Source organism: Centruroides sculpturatus, unplaced genomic scaffold (assembly GCF_000671375.1).
Source record: "Centruroides sculpturatus isolate CEXI.00-Female unplaced genomic scaffold, Cexi_2.0 scaffold37, whole genome shotgun sequence".
NCBI lineage: Eukaryota > Metazoa > Arthropoda > Arachnida > Scorpiones > Buthidae > Centruroides > Centruroides sculpturatus.
The window spans coordinates 1,350,469-1,372,516 of record NW_019384346.1 but is presented as its reverse complement, the minus strand read 5'-3'; the positions used below and the strand labels follow the sequence as shown (position 1 = coordinate 1,372,516).

General features: G+C 34.0%; 2 protein-coding genes and 1 long non-coding RNA gene across 3 annotated transcripts; 2 read left to right on the top strand and 1 right to left on the bottom strand.

Annotated features, from left to right (window-relative positions):
- Positions 1-6,421: 6,421 nt before the first annotated feature.
- LOC111635686 lies at positions 6,422-7,090 on the top strand. The gene has a single exon (XM_023380726.1). It carries the CDS (start codon positions 6,422-6,424, stop codon positions 7,088-7,090), a length of 669 nt encoding a protein of 222 aa, XP_023236494.1.
- A 7,201-nt stretch (positions 7,091-14,291) lies between these two features.
- On the top strand, positions 14,292-14,960 carry LOC111635680. Its single transcript, XM_023380717.1, has one exon. The coding sequence runs from the start codon at positions 14,292-14,294 to the stop codon at positions 14,958-14,960; it is 669 nt and encodes a 222-aa protein (XP_023236485.1).
- Positions 14,961-21,630: 6,670 nt separating this feature from the next.
- Positions 21,631-21,973, bottom strand: LOC111635981. Its single transcript, XR_002758469.1, has 2 exons — positions 21,805-21,973; positions 21,631-21,728 (listed from the first exon to the last, which is right to left on the bottom strand). It is a non-coding gene; the product is annotated as an uncharacterized LOC111635981 (long non-coding RNA).
- Between the last annotated feature and the right edge of the window lie 75 nt (positions 21,974-22,048).

The following is a 22,048-nucleotide window of genomic DNA, read 5'->3' as shown; positions in this document are numbered from 1 at the left end:
TTCCATGGCACATCATGTCAATTGTTGCAAGAAAGGTCAATGCAAAGGTCAGTTGAATTTCCTTGTCAGTGGCAGGCATCTACTGATTATGGGAGATCTTACATATATATAAAAAACACCTGAGACCCAATAGGACACTGTGCATGTGCTACTGGAGCTTGCAACATTATTTATTGGCTCTTCAATATCTACTATAATAACATCAGCAATTTGTGAAGTAATAGGTTAGTATTTTTGATTGGGTTAAACTCCTAGATGTCCCATTTTCTCAAATCAAGTGATTGTTCTCCTGAGAATGTATGATATCAATGGTTTTAACATAAATTCTTATGATGATGAAATTCTCTAAGTGCAGTTGCATCATTGCTATTTTTTTCATAAAACAGCTTCACAAGAAATGTGAATTCTGGCAAGATGATGGACATTATTAGTGATAATAATGACATTTAACAGTTGTTGTCATTTTTATACCCCAGAATTTGGCTGCAACACTTGTGCTTGTGCAAAAGAAATGCTTTTTCATTGCTTTCAGCAACAAAAACTTTGGTACTAATTTTTTTTTCTTATTTTTATGGAAATGTTATCCACGTCTTCAAATGTAATCATACCAGATTTGATTACATTGGACTGTTCTGATCAACACTGATTGAGGGGTACTTTAAATATGATCACTTGATAATAAATTTTAAATAGATAAATTAAAATTTTACTTTAAAACTAACTTAAACATAAATTTTAGTGTTTAAATTAGTTTTATAAGTAACATAATAAGAATTGTAAATATCAAATGAACAGTGGATTTCTTTATCAGGCTGTTTCAGGCTAATTTATTAATTAATTAAATAATTTGGCCAGAAATAGGTGGTTAGGCTCTCATCTATTATTAAATGTAATAATTAGAAATAAATTATTTGAATAATATAAACATTAAAATAGTGTGGCTGAGATTATGGGATGATCTAAAATTTATACTATAATCACTTACAATTGAGACCTTGTGGATAATTATTGCATTTACAGATGTTTTATTCAATAATATATTTCTATTTTTTACAAAATGCCTTTCAGCCAAATAACTAGTTTGGACCTCTTTCGTTATACTATAAAAAATTAATTTTTATCAACAAGGTCTCAATTGTAAGTGGTTACAGTATAAATTTTAGATCATCCCATAATCTCGATCACATTATTTTAGTGTTTATATTAATTAATAAAAATAAACCACCCTTATTGTTATAACAATAATTGTTATTGGTAACTATCACTCATTAAATTACTTTAATTTAGAATATTCTGGAAGAAAAGATTAGCTGGAGAAGGACTCAATCCCACAACTCCTGCTTATTGTGCAGATGTATTGCCCAATATGATTATATCTAAATTACTTATTTAATTGGTCTGGAAGCAAGATTGGCTGAAGGTCTGGTAGTGTAACTGGCAATACATTACATGGCAAGCAAGAGTTGTAGGTTTGAGTCCCCATCCAGGCTGATCTTTTCATCCAGAATAGTGTAATAATTAAATTTACCAATATATGGCAACTTGTATCTAAATTATTTATAAATTAATTAGTCTTAAATAGCATGATAAAGGAATCTGACATTTAAAGTAATTATTTATTGGGTTGGCTGTATGCTTTTAAAAGTATTTTAAAAAATTAAATTTATTATTACACATATTCTTAAACTTAAAATTGTTAACTGTTGTAATATTTGAATTTATTTAAAATTGATCATACAATTGTAATGAATTATTATAGTATATAAGTATATTTTTTGTGAATATAAATGATAATGAAATTATTTATTAATTTCATTTTTAGCCGGTCCATTTAATGACAACTGTGGCAACACCAGTCTTTGATAAAAGAAATTATTCAGTAAGTTTAATTATAAAATGTAAATTATTATTATTTGAATGTTTAATATATGTTTAACACTCAGTTTGTTTTAATCTTATTTTGAATGTTATAGTAGTAATGGTATTATAGTTAATTTATATTATTTGATAAAAGTAAAGTTTAATTAAAATTTAATTATTTATCAAAAATATCTTTTTTAATAATAGCAGTAATTATGTCATAATTTAACATAACACCAATTACCAAAGATGTAAAAACAATTTTCAATTGATATATTTATAATAAAAATCTAAATTTTTATAATAGCTCATCTATTAATAGAATAAAGAAAAAATTTTAAATTAAATTAAATATATGATAATAGGGAACTGAATATTGTAATTGATCTATGAATATTATAACATGCAAATGAATTTCATAATTTTTACTGTTAATAATATACTGTAATTAAAATTAAATTTAAAAATAAACTATTAATATATAATTTATAATTAGATCTATGATTCAAAAATAAAAGAAAATAATTATTTATTTTAAGTGTAATTTTAAATGTGTGGATTACTAACTTGATACGTTAAAATATAAAACATTATTTTAATATTTTGTGCTGAAAATATTGCACTTTAACTGATTGAAATAAGGCTTCCACTTCAAGATTGCTTTATATAGTAAAATATTTTCAAAATAATATAGAATAGAACTATAAAATTACATATGTTCAGGATTATTATATAGTAAAACCTTGCTTTGTGGCCAACTCAATTTTGTTGTTCCCTTGCTTATGTGGCCACCTTTTGAACTTCTCTTGTAAATTGCATAAGTCTTAATCAAATAAATCAAATTTGATGTTAGTGGGCATTTTGCTTAAAAGTGCCCAAGATAAGGATGTTCTAAAGTGACATTTATCTCCCATTTACATGGCCAACATAACTGCAAAACTCTTTCTAAATTTAACATATTTTTAAAAGTACTTTAAATGGAATCGAGCTTTGTTGCTACAGTTTTGAAATAGTTTAAGATTCCTCTAACAAATGACTTAAATAAAATAAATCTTCATTTGCACTTGAAAAATTCAATTTATTTTCAGAATTTAGTAAAAAAAAAGAAAATTATATATTTGTTTAATAATTTTATACAAAATCTGATTGTATTTTGTAAAAATATAATTATGTAAATCAGTAATGATCAGTCTACATTGACTGATATGTCACTCACAACATTCATTGAAGAAAAATAATGATGAAACTGATGTAAAAGCTGGTTTAATTATTAACATTTTTTTCTGATACTTGAACACTTCTGCACATTTAATGACTTCGGTTTAAATTTTTTTCTGAATTTTCTTATTAAAATACAGTATTTAAATAAAATTTTTATTACAATTTCATAAACATATTGGCTGTTGGGTAGTGATTCTGATACTCACATCTATCTGGTGTTCAAATCCTATGTATTAATGTTTAGATGCTTTTTTAAGATATAAATGAAACATTGCTCTAGAATTCTTATTCTTAATGTAATACCAATTTCCATGTAATATGGGTTGTTCTCAATATACTTTCTAAGTCCTTTGTAAGCAGCACAATTTTAATGCAACAGTTTCTACAAAACTCTATTTGGAGCTATCAATATATTTTAAAGAAAACTGTAAAAATTTGACTTTTAATTTAAAGATACTAGAAACAATTTGTTTCTTTTATGCAATAAATTTTACAGTTCTGATTCTAAGATGCTTTATTCTAATTTTTTTCAATTATCTCTAATTTTTCAGCTACATTTAAGTTCATATGCTTTTTTTAAATTTCTGTATCAGTTGATGCTATTTTACATTGTAAGGATTAAGAAATTATTTAACAAAGTAAAAATTCAAAAATTTCAGAACCATTGTGTAATTGATACATGATAAGTTGAGACAGACTGAGATGAAACAAAACAAATCAGAGATTGTGTAATATGTATAACCCAATTTTGACCTCAAGAATGGGTTTAAACCAGGGTTTCTTAAACTTTATCCATTCACAATTCCTTTTTTCCTGAGAACATTTTACATAACCTGTCTCAACATTTATTTTATTGCAGGTAATAAAATAAGTGTACAAATAAAACATGAACTGATAATGAACCAAACTAATTTAATTCCAAACAATTCTTTGTTACACTTATAATTTTGCCACTTACAGTATTATCATTTATTTGGACAAAAACAAATTAATATGCAAATTTGTTTTTGTGAGATGGGTGCACTTGTTTATTAATAAGCAGTTAAAACCCACTGTGTTTGGTGTTATTGTTTTTTCATTTGAGTGCTTTCAACGAATGTATTTCCATCATTTTCAGGCGAATAAGATTTTTATATCGAACATGAACGTTCGAGAGAAGAACACATACAAATTTAAATAAAACAATTTTTTGGACAACATTTGATATGAATCCGCTATGATTTTGAAATACATGCGATGTTACGAATGTGATGTAATACGATGCATGCATAGTACTGCTTCCTGTCAGCGATATGACATATGATGTAAATCACCATTTACTCGTTTGTATAGGGCGATCCATATATTGGGAAGTTCCAGAGTAGGTGTGTTGTATGTTTCCAATGTTGTTATATATAGCGACTCCCATATAAAGAGTAGACTTCGGTCATTGCATGTCCTGAGTATAGCAGAGTGGGCCCATAATGGGTTATAATTCGTGCTGCATACTTTTCTTGCAAGTTCAGTGCTGCACCTTCCTTTTGCTATATCATCCTAGTGTTTGGTCAAGCGGGTAGCCAACATTCTTGCTGTAGCCCCAATGCTTGATGGCACCATCAATGCCATTCTGGATTCTGTGTGTTTGGACAATAATCCAACAGAAGATTCAGACTTCCACAGCAATATTAGAAACTCTTCTCACCACTCCATTGACACAGAGGATTCCCGTCCCTTTACTCAGGCTGAGATTGACTGGGCTATCAATAAACTCTCTCTCTATAAAGCTCCTGGTCTGGATGGGCTAATTGCAGGTATCGTGAAGAACATTTGGACTAACTGTCCCAACATCATCTCCCACCTTATGAACATCTGCCTTCATTTCGGTATTTTCCCAGATCCTTGGAAGGAAGCTAGAATTGTCCCTATCCCCAAAGTTGGGAATCAGCCCATTTGCACTCCCAATGATTATCGCTGCATTTCTCTTCTTCCTGTTCTTTCCAAAGTCTATGACCATCTCTTGAGCAATAGGCTTAATTGGCATCTTGAGGACAATAACTTTCTTAGCCCCCAACAGTTTGGTTTTAGGCAAGGTCGGGGCACCACCGATGCTATCCTTGCCATGACTGACAAGGTTAAACTTCTTCTTCAGTCTTACCCTTATGTCTTGGGGCTCAGTTTGGATATTAGCAGCGCCTTCAATGCCGCTTGGTGGCCTCTCATTCTCTTGAGGCTGCGGCAGGCTTGCTGTCCTGCTAATATTTTCCATTCTTTCTCAGACTATCTGAATAATAGGCATGTTACTTTTATTTCAGGTAACACTGAAATCAGGAGAAAGACTTTTAGAGGCTGTCCACAAGGTTTTGTTTCTGGCCCTATGTTCTGGAATCTGCTCTTTAATAATTTCCTTTCTGACATCCAGGACTGTGATGGTATTTTTGCATATGCAGATGACACTCTGATCCTTCTGGCAGCCCTTTCTCGCTCTAAATTGGAATGTTAGGAAAAGCCAAAAAAGGCAATACCAAAAAAGGCAACGTTAGGCAAGGCCAAAAAAGTGATGGACAACATTACTGAGTGGGGCAAGAAGTATAAATTAAAGTTTAATGCCAACAAAACCAAGGGTATTGTTTTTACAAACCCCGGTAAGCCTCATTTTTACCGGAGGCCACCTACTATAAAAATGGATGGGGTTTCTGTCAAAATCACTATTACCATCAAGCTAATAGGGGTCATCATCGACCACAAGCTAAACTGGGCTGACCATATTGCCTATATAACCAACAGGACTAACCATCTATTCAATACTGTCTCTAAGGTGGCAAAGTCGAAATGGGGGCTTTCTCCAGCTATTCTTTCTACAATCTATGACAGTGTCTTTCTACCGATGATCTGCTATGCCGCCCCAGTTTGGGCTGGCTGTTTAGGCCGTGTGCACATTAAACGAAAACTCCGTGGTGCACAACGTAGAGCTCTTCTTTGTATCTGCCGTGCCTTTTCTACTTCCTCCACGGCTGCCTTACAGGTCATCTCTGGTAAAATGTCTATTGACCTTGCTATTTCATTGGCTTCCAAAGGTTGGCACCTTCGCAAGGGTCACAGTATCTATCTGGCCAACCAATCATTCACTTCTTATGAGACTATTTGCCACATGTCAGATCTGCTTCCTCCCGTTCTTTGACCCCAGATCAAGAACCAGCCTCTGGACCATGAAGATTTAACCATTTACACTGACGGCTCTAAGTCTGAGGAGAATGTTGATAGTGCATTTGTGGTGTATCAGGATAGTGTGGAATGCTACTATGGGACTGGTCATCTTGCCTCGAACTGCTCGGCATATCAGTCAGAGCTCACTGCCATCTTGATGGCTATTGAGTGGTGCAACAACTACAAAAGCAACAACAGGATCAACATCTTTACAGACTGCAGATCTACAATTGATGCCATCAGTTATCATCTGCCTAAGAACTCCCTTGTCATCAAGATTCAAGTGAGCATTGTCTCCTCTAATAACAACTTTGCCATCTTATGGATTATGGGTCATGCGGAACTGTTTGGCAATGAGAGGGCTGACTTCCTTGCCGGGGAAACTGCCAGTCTCACTTCTAATATGTGTCTTTATTCTCTCACACCTGCCTCCTTCATTAAGCATCTTCTCAGAACAGATGCAATTAACACCTGGCAAGAAAGATGGAACAACTGCCACGAGGGTCGGATAACATGGAAATTTTTTCCTAACGTTCCTACCACTAAACCTACCTTTAATGGCCACGACACCCACCTGTTCACTGAATTTCTGACTGGCCATGGCAGATTCAGCAGTTACCTTCATAGGTTTGGTCACTCTGACAGCGACCAGTGCATTCATTGTGGTGTTCCGGACGGAGTTCAGCACTACATCTTTCACTGTCCTATGCTGGAAGACTCCAGCGAAACAATTCGTCTTCTTCTTCCTACAGACAGCGCCTGGCCCTGCCATGAAAGCTTTCTTCTACAGGATGTAATTTGTTTTCAGCCTTCAAGGACCTTGTGAAGAACTATTATCACCATACTTCAATCAAGTGAATGGTGCTCCAAGGACTTCTCTGCATCTATGTTATTGTACTGTTTGATTTTGTCACTGGGTCTCCCACTTGAACTTCTACAGTTCCCCATACCCTTTCTAATGTTCATATATTCTATTTTTGGATCCATTTCAAACCATGAATCATTCTATATTGCATTACTGGCCCTATTCGGTGTATGCATTACTTGTATATATTTGACTCTGCATTTTTCCTCAATGTACTTAATGTAAATTGTGTAAGGTGGCCGACCCGGTGGAGATAGGGGACTTGAAACCCACTCCACGGCACCTGTGTAAGGTTAGAACTGGTGTAGATTGGGCATAAAATATCCCACTTCTGACGTCAGTGTAAGGTTGCCGTCTCCTAGGTGGGATCTATTAATCCCGCGTCAGGATGAACCTAAGGGAAGGTTGTATGTGGGCTGTGACGGAGGAGGCAAATGATGAAAAGTGTTTTACACACGAAAGCCGTTTATTTGTTAACATTTATGCTTACATCGACTATTGACAGTCCTTCACTAAGTTCTTCTCGTCGGAGATGTAGAAAGGCGAGAAGTTCGGCATCTGTCTGGCCTCGGGTCGGACAAGATGCTGTTGCTGATCAAGGCGGATGATTGAAAATTGGAAGCGGCGGAGTCCAAAGTTCTTGGTGAAACACCACAATATCAGTCATGACATTTCGTGAAGTCGGAGGAGAGTCCCCTCCAACCTTGAATTTTGGATTTTTACAGTTTTTTTCTCCCACTATTCGCACTTCTGATTGGCCCCTCGTCCCCTTCCTCGCTTCCCGATTGGTCTCTCTTTTGTTTTGGGGAAAACCGAGACCTACTTGGGTCACGGGAAAGTTAACATGGAGCTTGGAAACAGCGTCTTCTTGACTTTGTTGAGTACATGTGTGTATTAGCACATGAGAAACTTGCTGCACGTACTGCTAAACTAATGTTGTTTAACTCACTGTTTATAAGATCCTGGGTTGATGGCAGCAAAAACGCTCTTCTCAGTAGGGCGACTATGGCGGCATCCACGTAACGTGCAGGTTGGAATGTATTTGCCAAGATGATGTACAGTAGCATGTTAAACTTATGTTGAACTGAGAAAAGTAATGTTTCCGAGGTTTTTCGTACGTGCAGATCTAAGAAAGCTATAGCCACATTACTTTCTTTTTCCCATGTAAAATTGATGGAGGGATATACATTAGAGACATGCTGCATGGAGGTGCAAAAGGCTTCACTGGTGCCCTCCCAGGCTATGAGGATATCATCCACATAATATAAATAGAGTAGTGGGTAAAGGATGGTAAGAGGGAAATCAAATGTTCTATGCTTGATTTCTCTCATGACGAGCTCTGCTAGGATGACAGATAAAGGGGAACCCATGAGGACTCCTTGTTTTTGTAAATAAATCTTTTGATTGAAACGAAAATACAGTAGAGCGTCGATTTTCTGAAAGTCAATCATCTGAAAGAATTCCAGTCAGCAAATTTAAATTTTTGCCAGTGCTGTGGCGCTTCAATCTTTGGCTATGTCTTGGGCTACTCAAATATTTTACGTTTTTGATACTAAATTAACATCTGAAGTATAATTTTTTATTATTTTTATATTTTTCAATATATTTATTTTGTTTGTACAAAATAAAAAAANNNNAACAAACGTTTGGTTCAATATAATATAAACATTAAAATAGTGTGGCTGAGATTATGGGATGATCTAAAATTTATACTATAATCACTTACAATTGAGACCTTGTGGATAATTATTGCATTTACAGATGTTTTATTCAATAATATATTTCTATTTTTTACAAAATGCCTTTCAGCCAAATAACTAGTTTGGACCTCTTTCGTTATACTATAAAAAATTAATTTTTATCAACAAGGTCTCAATTGTAAGTGGTTACAGTATAAATTTTAGATCATCCCATAATCTCGATCACATTATTTTAGTGTTTATATTAATTAATAAAAATAAACCACCCTTATTGTTATAACAATAATTGTTATTGGTAACTATCACTCATTAAATTACTTTAATTTAGAATATTCTGGAAGAAAAGATTAGCTGGAGAAGGACTCAATCCCACAACTCCTGCTTATTGTGCAGATGTATTGCCCAATATGATTATATCTAAATTACTTATTTAATTGGTCTGGAAGCAAGATTGGCTGAAGGTCTGGTAGTGTAACTGGCAATACATTACATGGCAAGCAAGAGTTGTAGGTTTGAGTCCCCATCCAGGCTGATCTTTTCATCCAGAATAGTGTAATAATTAAATTTACCAATATATGGCAACTTGTATCTAAATTATTTATAAATTAATTAGTCTTAAATAGCATGATAAAGGAATCTGACATTTAAAGTAATTATTTATTGGGTTGGCTGTATGCTTTTAAAAGTATTTTAAAAAATTAAATTTATTATTACACATATTCTTAAACTTAAAATTGTTAACTGTTGTAATATTTGAATTTATTTAAAATTGATCATACAATTGTAATGAATTATTATAGTATATAAGTATATTTTTTGTGAATATAAATGATAATGAAATTATTTATTAATTTCATTTTTAGCCGGTCCATTTAATGACAACTGTGGCAACACCAGTCTTTGATAAAAGAAATTATTCAGTAAGTTTAATTATAAAATGTAAATTATTATTATTTGAATGTTTAATATATGTTTAACACTCAGTTTGTTTTAATCTTATTTTGAATGTTATAGTAGTAATGGTATTATAGTTAATTTATATTATTTGATAAAAGTAAAGTTTAATTAAAATTTAATTATTTATCAAAAATATCTTTTTTAATAATAGCAGTAATTATGTCATAATTTAACATAACACCAATTACCAAAGATGTAAAAACAATTTTCAATTGATATATTTATAATAAAAATCTAAATTTTTATAATAGCTCATCTATTAATAGAATAAAGAAAAAATTTTAAATTAAATTAAATATATGATAATAGGGAACTGAATATTGTAATTGATCTATGAATATTATAACATGCAAATGAATTTCATAATTTTTACTGTTAATAATATACTGTAATTAAAATTAAATTTAAAAATAAACTATTAATATATAATTTATAATTAGATCTATGATTCAAAAATAAAAGAAAATAATTATTTATTTTAAGTGTAATTTTAAATGTGTGGATTACTAACTTGATACGTTAAAATATAAAACATTATTTTAATATTTTGTGCTGAAAATATTGCACTTTAACTGATTGAAATAAGGCTTCCACTTCAAGATTGCTTTATATAGTAAAATATTTTCAAAATAATATAGAATAGAACTATAAAATTACATATGTTCAGGATTATTATATAGTAAAACCTTGCTTTGTGGCCAACTCAATTTTGTTGTTCCCTTGCTTATGTGGCCACCTTTTGAACTTCTCTTGTAAATTGCATAAGTCTTAATCAAATAAATCAAATTTGATGTTAGTGGGCATTTTGCTTAAAAGTGCCCAAGATAAGGATGTTCTAAAGTGACATTTATCTCCCATTTACATGGCCAACATAACTGCAAAACTCTTTCTAAATTTAACATATTTTTAAAAGTACTTTAAATGGAATCGAGCTTTGTTGCTACAGTTTTGAAATAGTTTAAGATTCCTCTAACAAATGACTTAAATAAAATAAATCTTCATTTGCACTTGAAAAATTCAATTTATTTTCAGAATTTAGTAAAAAAAAAGAAAATTATATATTTGTTTAATAATTTTATACAAAATCTGATTGTATTTTGTAAAAATATAATTATGTAAATCAGTAATGATCAGTCTACATTGACTGATATGTCACTCACAACATTCATTGAAGAAAAATAATGATGAAACTGATGTAAAAGCTGGTTTAATTATTAACATTTTTTTCTGATACTTGAACACTTCTGCACATTTAATGACTTCGGTTTAAATTTTTTTCTGAATTTTCTTATTAAAATACAGTATTTAAATAAAATTTTTATTACAATTTCATAAACATATTGGCTGTTGGGTAGTGATTCTGATACTCACATCTATCTGGTGTTCAAATCCTATGTATTAATGTTTAGATGCTTTTTTAAGATATAAATGAAACATTGCTCTAGAATTCTTATTCTTAATGTAATACCAATTTCCATGTAATATGGGTTGTTCTCAATATACTTTCTAAGTCCTTTGTAAGCAGCACAATTTTAATGCAACAGTTTCTACAAAACTCTATTTGGAGCTATCAATATATTTTAAAGAAAACTGTAAAAATTTGACTTTTAATTTAAAGATACTAGAAACAATTTGTTTCTTTTATGCAATAAATTTTACAGTTCTGATTCTAAGATGCTTTATTCTAATTTTTTTCAATTATCTCTAATTTTTCAGCTACATTTAAGTTCATATGCTTTTTTTAAATTTCTGTATCAGTTGATGCTATTTTACATTGTAAGGATTAAGAAATTATTTAACAAAGTAAAAATTCAAAAATTTCAGAACCATTGTGTAATTGATACATGATAAGTTGAGACAGACTGAGATGAAACAAAACAAATCAGAGATTGTGTAATATGTATAACCCAATTTTGACCTCAAGAATGGGTTTAAACCAGGGTTTCTTAAACTTTATCCATTCACAATTCCTTTTTTCCTGAGAACATTTTACATAACCTGTCTCAACATTTATTTTATTGCAGGTAATAAAATAAGTGTACAAATAAAACATGAACTGATAATGAACCAAACTAATTTAATTCCAAACAATTCTTTGTTACACTTATAATTTTGCCACTTACAGTATTATCATTTATTTGGACAAAAACAAATTAATATGCAAATTTGTTTTTGTGAGATGGGTGCACTTGTTTATTAATAAGCAGTTAAAACCCACTGTGTTTGGTGTTATTGTTTTTTCATTTGAGTGCTTTCAACGAATGTATTTCCATCATTTTCAGGCGAATAAGATTTTTATATCGAACATGAACGTTCGAGAGAAGAACACATACAAATTTAAATAAAACAATTTTTTGGACAACATTTGATATGAATCCGCTATGATTTTGAAATACATGCGATGTTACGAATGTGATGTAATACGATGCATGCATAGTACTGCTTCCTGTCAGCGATATGACATATGATGTAAATCACCATTTACTCGTTTGTATAGGGCGATCCATATATTGGGAAGTTCCAGAGTAGGTGTGTTGTATGTTTCCAATGTTGTTATATATAGCGACTCCCATATAAAGAGTAGACTTCGGTCATTGCATGTCCTGAGTATAGCAGAGTGGGCCCATAATGGGTTATAATTCGTGCTGCATACTTTTCTTGCAAGTTCAGTGCTGCACCTTCCTTTTGCTATATCATCCTAGTGTTTGGTCAAGCGGGTAGCCAACATTCTTGCTGTAGCCCCAATGCTTGATGGCACCATCAATGCCATTCTGGATTCTGTGTGTTTGGACAATAATCCAACAGAAGATTCAGACTTCCACAGCAATATTAGAAACTCTTCTCACCACTCCATTGACACAGAGGATTCCCGTCCCTTTACTCAGGCTGAGATTGACTGGGCTATCAATAAACTCTCTCTCTATAAAGCTCCTGGTCTGGATGGGCTAATTGCAGGTATCGTGAAGAACATTTGGACTAACTGTCCCAACATCATCTCCCACCTTATGAACATCTGCCTTCATTTCAATATTTTCGCAGATCCTTGGAAGGAAGCTAGAATTGTCCCTATCCCCAAAGTTGGGAATCAGCCCATTTGCACTCCCAATGATTATCGCTGCATTTCTCTTCTTCCTGTTCTTTCCAAAGTCTATGACCATCTCTTGAGCAATAGGCTTAATTGGCATCTTGAGGACAATAACTTTCTTAGCCCCCAACAGTTTGGTTTTAGGCAAGGTCGGGGCACCACCGATGCTATCCTTGCCATGACTGACAAGGTTAAACTTCTTCTTCAGTTTTACCCTTATGTCTTGGGGCTCAGTTTGGATATTAGCAGCGCCTTCAATGCCGCTTGGTGGCCTCTCATTCTCTTGAGGCTGCGGCAGGCTTGCTGTCCTGCTAATATTTTCCATTCTTTCTCAGACTATCTGAATAATAGGCATGTTACTTTTATTTCAGGTAACACTGAAATCAGGAGAAAGACTTTTAGAGGCTGTCCACAAGGTTTTGTTTCTGGCCCTATGTTCTGGAATCTGCTCTTTAATAATTTCCTTTCTGACATCCAGGACTGTGATGGTATTTTTGCATATGCAGATGACACTCTGATCCTTCTGGCAGCCCTTTCTCGCTCTAAATTGGAATGTTAGGAAAAGCCAAAAAAGGCAATACCAAAAAAGGCAACGTTAGGCAAGGCCAAAAAAGTGATGGACAACATTACTGAGTGGGGCAAGAAGTATAAATTAAAGTTTAATGCCAACAAAACCAAGGGTATTGTTTTTACAAACCCCGGTAAGCCTCATTTTTACCGGAGGCCACCTACTATAAAAATGGATGGGGTTTCTGTCAAAATCACTATTACCATCAAGCTAATAGGGGTCATCATCGACCACAAGCTAAACTGGGCTGACCATATTGCCTATATAACCAACAGGACTAACCATCTATTCAATACTGTCTCTAAGGTGGCAAAGTCGAAATGGGGGCTTTCTCCAGCTATTCTTTCTACAATCTATGACAGTGTCTTTCTACCGATGATCTGCTATGCCGCCCCAGTTTGGGCTGGCTGTTTAGGCCGTGTGCACATTGAACGGAAACTCCGTGGTGCACAACGTAGAGCTCTTCTTTGTATCTGCCGTGCCTTTTCTACTTCCTCCACGGCTGCCTTACAGGTCATCTCTGGTAAAATGTCTATTGACCTTGCTATTTCATTGGCTTCCAAAGGTTGGCACCTTCGCAAGGGTCACAGTATCTATCTGGCCAACCAATCATTCACTTCTTATGAGACTATTTGCCACATGTCAGATCTGCTTCCTCCCGTTCTTTGACCCCAGATCAAGAACCAGCCTCTGGACCATGAAGATTTAACCATTTACACTGACGGCTCTAAGTCTGAGGAGAATGTTGATAGTGCATTTGTGGTGTATCAGGATAGTGTGGAATGCTACTATGGGACTGGTCATCTTGCCTCGAACTGCTCGGCATATCAGTCAGAGCTCACTGCCATCTTGATGGCTATTGAGTGGTGCAACAACTACAAAAGCAACAACAGGATCAACATCTTTACAGACTGCAGATCTACAATTGATGCCATCAGTTATCATCTGCCTAAGAACTCCCTTGTCATCAAGATTCAAGTGAGCATTGTCTCCTCTAATAACAACTTTGCCATCTTATGGATTATGGGTCATGCGGAACTGTTTGGCAATGAGAGGGCTGACTTCCTTGCCGGGGAAACTGCCAGTCTCACTTCTAATATGTGTCTTTATTCTCTCACACCTGCCTCCTTCATTAAGCATCTTCTCAGAACAGATGCAATTAACACCTGGCAAGAAAGATGGAACAACTGCCACGAGGGTCGGATAACATGGAAATTTTTTCCTAACGTTCCTACCACTAAACCTACCTTTAATGGCCACGACACCCACCTGTTCACTGAATTTCTGACTGGCCATGGCAGATTCAGCAGTTACCTTCATAGGTTTGGTCACTCTGACAGCGACCAGTGCATTCATTGTGGTGTTCCGGACGGAGTTCAGCACTACATCTTTCACTGTCCTATGCTGGAAGACTCCAGCGAAACAATTCGTCTTCTTCTTCCTACAGACAGCGCCTGGCCCTGCCATGAAAGCTTTCTTCTACAGGATGTAATTTGTTTTCAGCCTTCAAGGACCTTGTGAAGAACTATTATCACCATACTTCAATCAAGTGAATGGTGCTCCAAGGACTTCTCTGCATCTATGTTATTGTACTGTTTGATTTTGTCACTGGGTCTCCCACTTGAACTTCTACAGTTCCCCATACCCTTTCTAATGTTCATATATTCTATTTTTGGATCCATTTCAAACCATGAATCATTCTATATTGCATTACTGGCCCTATTCGGTGTATGCATTACTTGTATATATTTGACTCTGCATTTTTCCTCAATGTACTTAATGTAAATTGTGTAAGGTGGCCGACCCGGTGGAGATAGGGGACTTGAAACCCACTCCACGGCACCTGTGTAAGGTTAGAACTGGTGTAGATTGGGCATAAAATATCCCACTTCTGACGTCAGTGTAAGGTTGCCGTCTCCTAGGTGGGATCTATTAATCCCGCGTCAGGATGAACCTAAGGGAAGGTTGTATGTGGGCTGTGACGGAGGAGGCAAATGATGAAAAGTGTTTTACACACGAAAGCCGTTTATTTGTTAACATTTATGCTTACATCGACTATTGACAGTCCTTCACTAAGTTCTTCTCGTCGGAGATGTAGAAAGGCGAGAAGTTCGGCATCTGTCTGGCCTCGGGTCGGACAAGATGCTGTTGCTGATCAAGGCGGATGATTGAAAATTGGAAGCGGCGGAGTCCAAAGTTCTTGGTGAAACACCACAATATCAGTCATGACATTTCGTGAAGTCGGAGGAGAGTCCCCTCCAACCTTGAATTTTGGATTTTTACAGTTTTTTTCTCCCACTATTCGCACTTCTGATTGGCCCCTCGTCCCCTTCCTCGCTTCCCGATTGGTCTCTCTTTTGTTTTGGGGAAAACCGAGACCTACTTGGGTCACGGGAAAGTTAACATGGAGCTTGGAAACAGCGTCTTCTTGACTTTGTTGAGTACATGTGTGTATTAGCACATGAGAAACTTGCTGCACGTACTGCTAAACTAATGTTGTTTAACTCACTGTTTATAAGATCCTGGGTTGATGGCAGCAAAAACGCTCTTCTCAGTAGGGCGACTATGGCGGCATCCACGTAACGTGCAGGTTGGAATGTATTTGCCAAGATGATGTACAGTAGCATGTTAAACTTATGTTGAACTGAGAAAAGTAATGTTTCCGAGGTTTTTCGTACGTGCAGATCTAAGAAAGCTATAGCCACATTACTTTCTTTTTCCCATGTAAAATTGATGGAGGGATATACATTAGAGACATGCTGCATGGAGGTGCAAAAGGCTTCACTGGTGCCCTCCCAGGCTATGAGGATATCATCCACATAATATAAATAGAGTAGTGGGTAAAGGATGGTAAGAGGGAAATCAAATGTTCTATGCTTGATTTCTCTCATGACGAGCTCTGCTAGGATGACAGATAAAGGGGAACCCATGAGGACTCCTTGTTTTTGTAAATAAATCTTTTGATTGAAACGAAAATACAGTAGAGCGTCGATTTTCTGAAAGTCAATCATCTGAAAGAATTCCAGTCAGCAAATTTAAATTTTTGCCAGTGCTGTGGCGCTTCAATCTTTGGCTATGTCTTGGGCTACTCAAATATTTTACGTTTTTGATACTAAATTAACATCTGAAGTATAATTTTTTATTATTTTTATATTTTTCAATATATTTATTTTGTTTGTACAAAATAAAAAAATAATTTTTAACGATACAATAGTCTTTGTTAGGCTTAACATCGATGAAAATTCAATGCAAAGCGACATGCAACGGAGAAAAATTTTGACATCGGATACGTTAAACTATTTTTTCGTACGTAAATCAGTTATCCGAAATATCAGTTATCCGGACAACCCCAGTCCCAATTGATTCGGAAAATCGATGCTCTACTGTAATTGTGTTCCGTGATGAAAAATAGTGCATCATGTATGTCCAATATCTGCTGGACACTAAAGCCCTTCTTAAGGAGTAGTGAATTGACCAGCATTACAGCTTCAAATGTTGGCACCGAAGGATACAAGGCCATCATATCTAATTTATAGAAGGTGTAGGTGCTTGTTTATTTTTGCATAATGTGTTAAACCTGGGATGAAAATTTGATACAGGACACAGGACATCAACATTTTTTAGACTTGATCAATATTTTGATTTTATCAATCATCAATGATGAAAATGTCATTTTGCACAAATATGTAGTACAAAATGGCAGAAATGTGTTTAGGATTATTTCAGAAATTGTTTTGCAACAAATACAATTATTAACCTATAACCTTAATTTTAAGTAGATGTAATATGCCATTCATCCTTTTTCTCCTTCAATGGTAACATCTACAAGTAGAAAAAGGTGTATCAATAGGAAAACAGTGTCAGGCTTGCTTTGTGAGCTCATCAATAGGAAACTAGAACTTGTACACCCAACCCATACACTAGCATCATTTATTATAAATTTCATGTAGATGATATTTTGATAATTTGGAAATACAAAGCTGACTTTGATCTTTCCTTCAGCTAATGAGTAATAATCTCTATAGTCTAACCCTATAAATGGACCAAGTAACTGCAGACAATGTTAATTTTCTTGACATCAATCTTTTATTCACAGACATACAAACCCAGACTAAGCTAAACTTTCAACTGTTCTGTGTCTTCACTTTTTCCTTTGACTGCCTTCACCTAGCCTTCTGCACCTAGTCTAGACTGCCTGTACTCATTGTTTCAAGATCATAGATTGAAATGTGGAACTAGGCATAAATGTCTGTCTAGCAATACAGAATGACATCTGGAAGCATAACATTCTCTAAATCATCAAGAGTTTTTCACATAACATGCCAAATGTAAGTCTATGTCTTCTTTGGGCAACATAAAGCATACCATAACTGAAAACCAGCTCTAGTAAATAAATACCAATATTATCAAGTCTGTTCTTGATTTTTGTTCATTGTCATGGTGAATGCTAGGATGATGGGAATGATGGAAGTTATTTACTTGTAAAAGAAGAAGGATTGGAGTTAATGGTATCCAAGGAAATGTGTGAATGGGTCTGTGGTGTTTACCCATCAGGATCTTGATGTTAATTGTGTTGTTAAATAACCACATATAACTAATCCCTTTCTATTAACCAACCCTTTTTCAGTGTCAAGGTTCCTGATGAGCATGACTTCAACCTTGATCTTTAATATGTTAACTTATGTGGTGGTATTCCACTCAATATATGTGCACAGAATTCTATTGGGTATCTTATTTGCTCACTCCAGTCATTGAAAACTATGCTGTATGAGCTCAAATACATTTTCTCTTATTTTATTTTCTCAAATACAACAGACATAATGATATCCGTTGTTTCTGCTGTGTCTATAATTTAAAGCTGAACGTATGCTCATTCTTTAGGTCTGTTGGGATGTGATGGACCATATTTGTAATGAGACTGCACATTGATCTTAACATATATGATCTGTGGCTTACTGGAGCTATGATGGAAGTGAATGACAACATACTTTTGTATCTAAGGATGTTATTTAGGTATTTTCAAGTAATCAAATTTTTTCTATGCAGAATGTTCTCATGAGAATGAGCTCATGGACTCATGAAATTCTCATGAGGTAGAATACAACTTTACTTTTTCATTATGGCAATAGTTGCTAAAATGAAAGTTCTTTCTACTAAAGGATTCCCATTTATCCCATTTTTTCTGGGACAGTCTCATTTTTTGATAAAATGTCCTGGTGTCCCAATTTTTTCTCAAATGTCCAACTTTTTACAGGAAATAATGAAACATATATATATATACAGTACAATATAAGGAGTTAACATAGTGTTACAGAATGAATATTAACTATAAATTGATGCACTGACAATTTTGGTGATTTTTGTGTTCAACTTTGGTGATTTTCTTCTGTTACTCTCTAGCAGCCTGATCAGACAGACAGTTCACATATAACAGTTTGAACATCTCATAATAATCGTAGAAAATTCATAGATTGTTATAATTTTTGTTGTTTTACATCTGCATAATGCTGAAACATAAGTGCAGTATAAATGATAATATTAGAAGAGAATTTCTTTTTATTTAAAGTATAGATAAAATGTTCAACATACATTTTGTAACTCTAAATTTCCCATTTCACATGGTAGTTGGTCAGACATAATCAATTATGTGAAAATGAAACAACATAAAAGTGTTGTTCAAAGTAAAGTTTCCAACAGCAATGTAAGTAATTTCTTAAATGTGCAAACTTGAAAAGTTAATGCCTCTAGTTGTGAGATATTGGAAAAGTTGGCAAGACAGATGGGACACTGGTACAATAGGTAGGCTCACCCACCAATTTATTCCTAGTGTGAAACAACATCGCAGTTATAAACACCTGATTCCCTCCTACTCAACTACACAGATGTATACAGGGCATGGAAACTTTCGCAGTTACCTGAAAAGGTTTCTGAATAAAACTGATGGACTCTGCCCATGCCCTCTCAAAGAACAGGAAGACCCACTGCACATTCTCTTTCACTGCCCTATCTACTCAAGCCAACGAAAGGGACTCATAAATGAAATACATAACAGGAATGAGATCTGGCCCTGTGAGCTTAGCGTCTTCACAGAAAACAAACACATCTCCAAAGCCTTAAAGAAATTCATTCAAGACATCAAGATATTGGACTAGCACGGTGTAATCTATGCTTGCATCCCTGTAACTATCATGGTAACAGTAATTGTGTTCCCTGTTATTCAATGTAAATCTTTTCGTCTCTGTATACCAACTCCAAAAATTTTTCAACAAAGTTACCAATTTATATACGTGAAAGTATTACTTGTGTAACTTTCCACTCTGAAATTGTACTCTCAGGATTTTTATATGAATTTTCTGCAATGTAACGACAATGTATTATCTGTCTACAAACTCATCAGCACCCTTTGTCTGTTTATCTACTGTACTAACTGTTTACAACTGTAATTAATGTAATGTAAGTATTTGTCTTAAATGTATGTGATGCGGACGCCCTTGTGTCTCATAGACTAAGGTCTTTTTCCCTCTATCCTATCTCCTGTACTTCCCCTTCACCCTAACTTCTTCATACACAACTTTACATCTTCCTCCTGCTTCTGGTCTTGGGCTATACCACTGAGTGCGGCCAATACCCAACTTCACTTCACTCGATGAATTGTGAGATATTAAGATGCAGAAAAAAAGGTGAAATGTGAAAGAAGTTTAGGTGTTAGAGTTTGTTAATTAAGGTGGTGAAACTTCAAAATTGTTATTTTCTTGTGTGTTGGAAGTATTAAAGAAATTTGATTTCCTTGAAAAAGTTAAAGCTATATCAGCAGATAATACAAATATGAACTTTAGTGGAAAGAAGAGAAAGGAGAATAATAATTTGTACTTCAAAATGCACAAAAATACTTCCAACAATTTAAATGACATTGGTTGTCTTGCCCATGTGTGATACATAATGCTGTGCAGATTGCCTATTTATAGATCTTCAGTTAATAGTCAACAAGATTTTTTCAACATTTCCACTTTATTGTGTATGAGTTGAGAAACTCCAATTATATTGCAAATTTACCAATAAAGAGTGGAAAACTTTTGAGTAACAGCAACACAAGATAGCTCTCTCTCTTGTCTGCAATCCAGAGTTATTGATCTTTTATCAGCATTGAAGTCATATTTCATTTCATTTCACAAATATCCTATCAGTCTAAAAATTTCTTTGAGAATCCATTTTCACTTATACTTCTACATTTCCTTGCTAGAAAGTTAAAAATAGTTTTTGATACCATCAAATTTGTTAAAAAGCAAAAGATAACAGTAATTAAGGTGAAGGATGAAGTGAACAAACTTATGAAAAAGTTAAATTTTAGGAAAGCAGAAAAGTTTCTTATTACTACTGTGAGAATCAGTTGCAAGAGTTAGAAAATAACAACACTTAACAGTTGGAAAGTTTGGCAGTAGATTTTTGTGAAACTTGCATTGAATACATTCAGGAGTGGTGTACACCATTTCTCATGCCTCTCCAGAATATGGATTGGGTCAATTTGAAGAGAAAGGAGCCTATGGCTTAGAAGAATATACAAGAAAGCTACATATTCATGAAGAAAGTGTCATCAAATTTTACTGTGAATGAAGAGGACTTATTTGATGAATTTGCATGTGTGAAAAATATTGTGAAAGCAAATTTGTAGTGTGGAGTGAACTGAAAGATCAGTGTCAGTGAAAAATGGTGTGATATATTTGCAACAAGTAAATGTTGAGAATCTAAAATGCCTAGTTGGTTTTTGTTTGGTACTGCCAGGATCCAATGTAGCTGTTGAATGTGTTCTTTTTATTAATAAATGCTCTGTAGACAGATGAAAAAAAAACAGACTTAAAATTGAGATGGTGAAGGCTTTAACCATTTTAAAGACCCATTTTCAGGATTACTGTTGTACTGAGTTCTAGGTCCAAATATCAAAATAAAAATAATTCTTGGGGGTTCATAAATCTGATATTCTGATGAATCTAAAATATAAAACTTGACTATTACGTATTTTTTAAAGCTGAAACTTTTCTAATTAAGTGTGTTTGTGAATATATTTTTTGTAATGCAATTGTTTTTGCAAAAATAAATTCAAATTAAAAAAATAAGACATTATGTTAATGTGTGTATTGTTATATCAGTATGTTATTTAAAGTGCAATATATAATTGTGTACAGGCACAATGAAGTGACGTTTTTTTCAACACTGGGCTAGTTGAATCTTTTATTTAGTTAGAACGTTTTTTCCATACATCAACGTTTCGGGCATCAGCCCCTCTTCAGCTAACTAAATATATATAAAAATATTTAACAGGACACAAATAAAAACCAAAAAACTCACATAAATTCTTTGTAAACCATACCTCATTTCAGCATGGACACTGCACATACAGTAGAAATCGGACTACACTTAGGTTTTTTTAACATTTTCATTATCAATTTTTTTATCACAATTTTAACTATACAGGTTAAAAACAAAACTTTTTCTACATTTTATTACATAAACAAGATAAACTCTGCAGATTTTAAAAAACTAAAACTTACAAATTTCAAAAGTCTTTTTTTGCCACCTCGTCGACTGATCCGACAATTTGCATATAGCACTAT

Coding starts and splice junctions, on each gene's coding strand:
- LOC111635686 (XM_023380726.1), top strand. CDS start 6,422: ATGGCTATTGAGTGGTGCAACAACTACAAAAGCAACAACAGGATCAAC.
- LOC111635680 (XM_023380717.1), top strand. CDS start 14,292: ATGGCTATTGAGTGGTGCAACAACTACAAAAGCAACAACAGGATCAAC.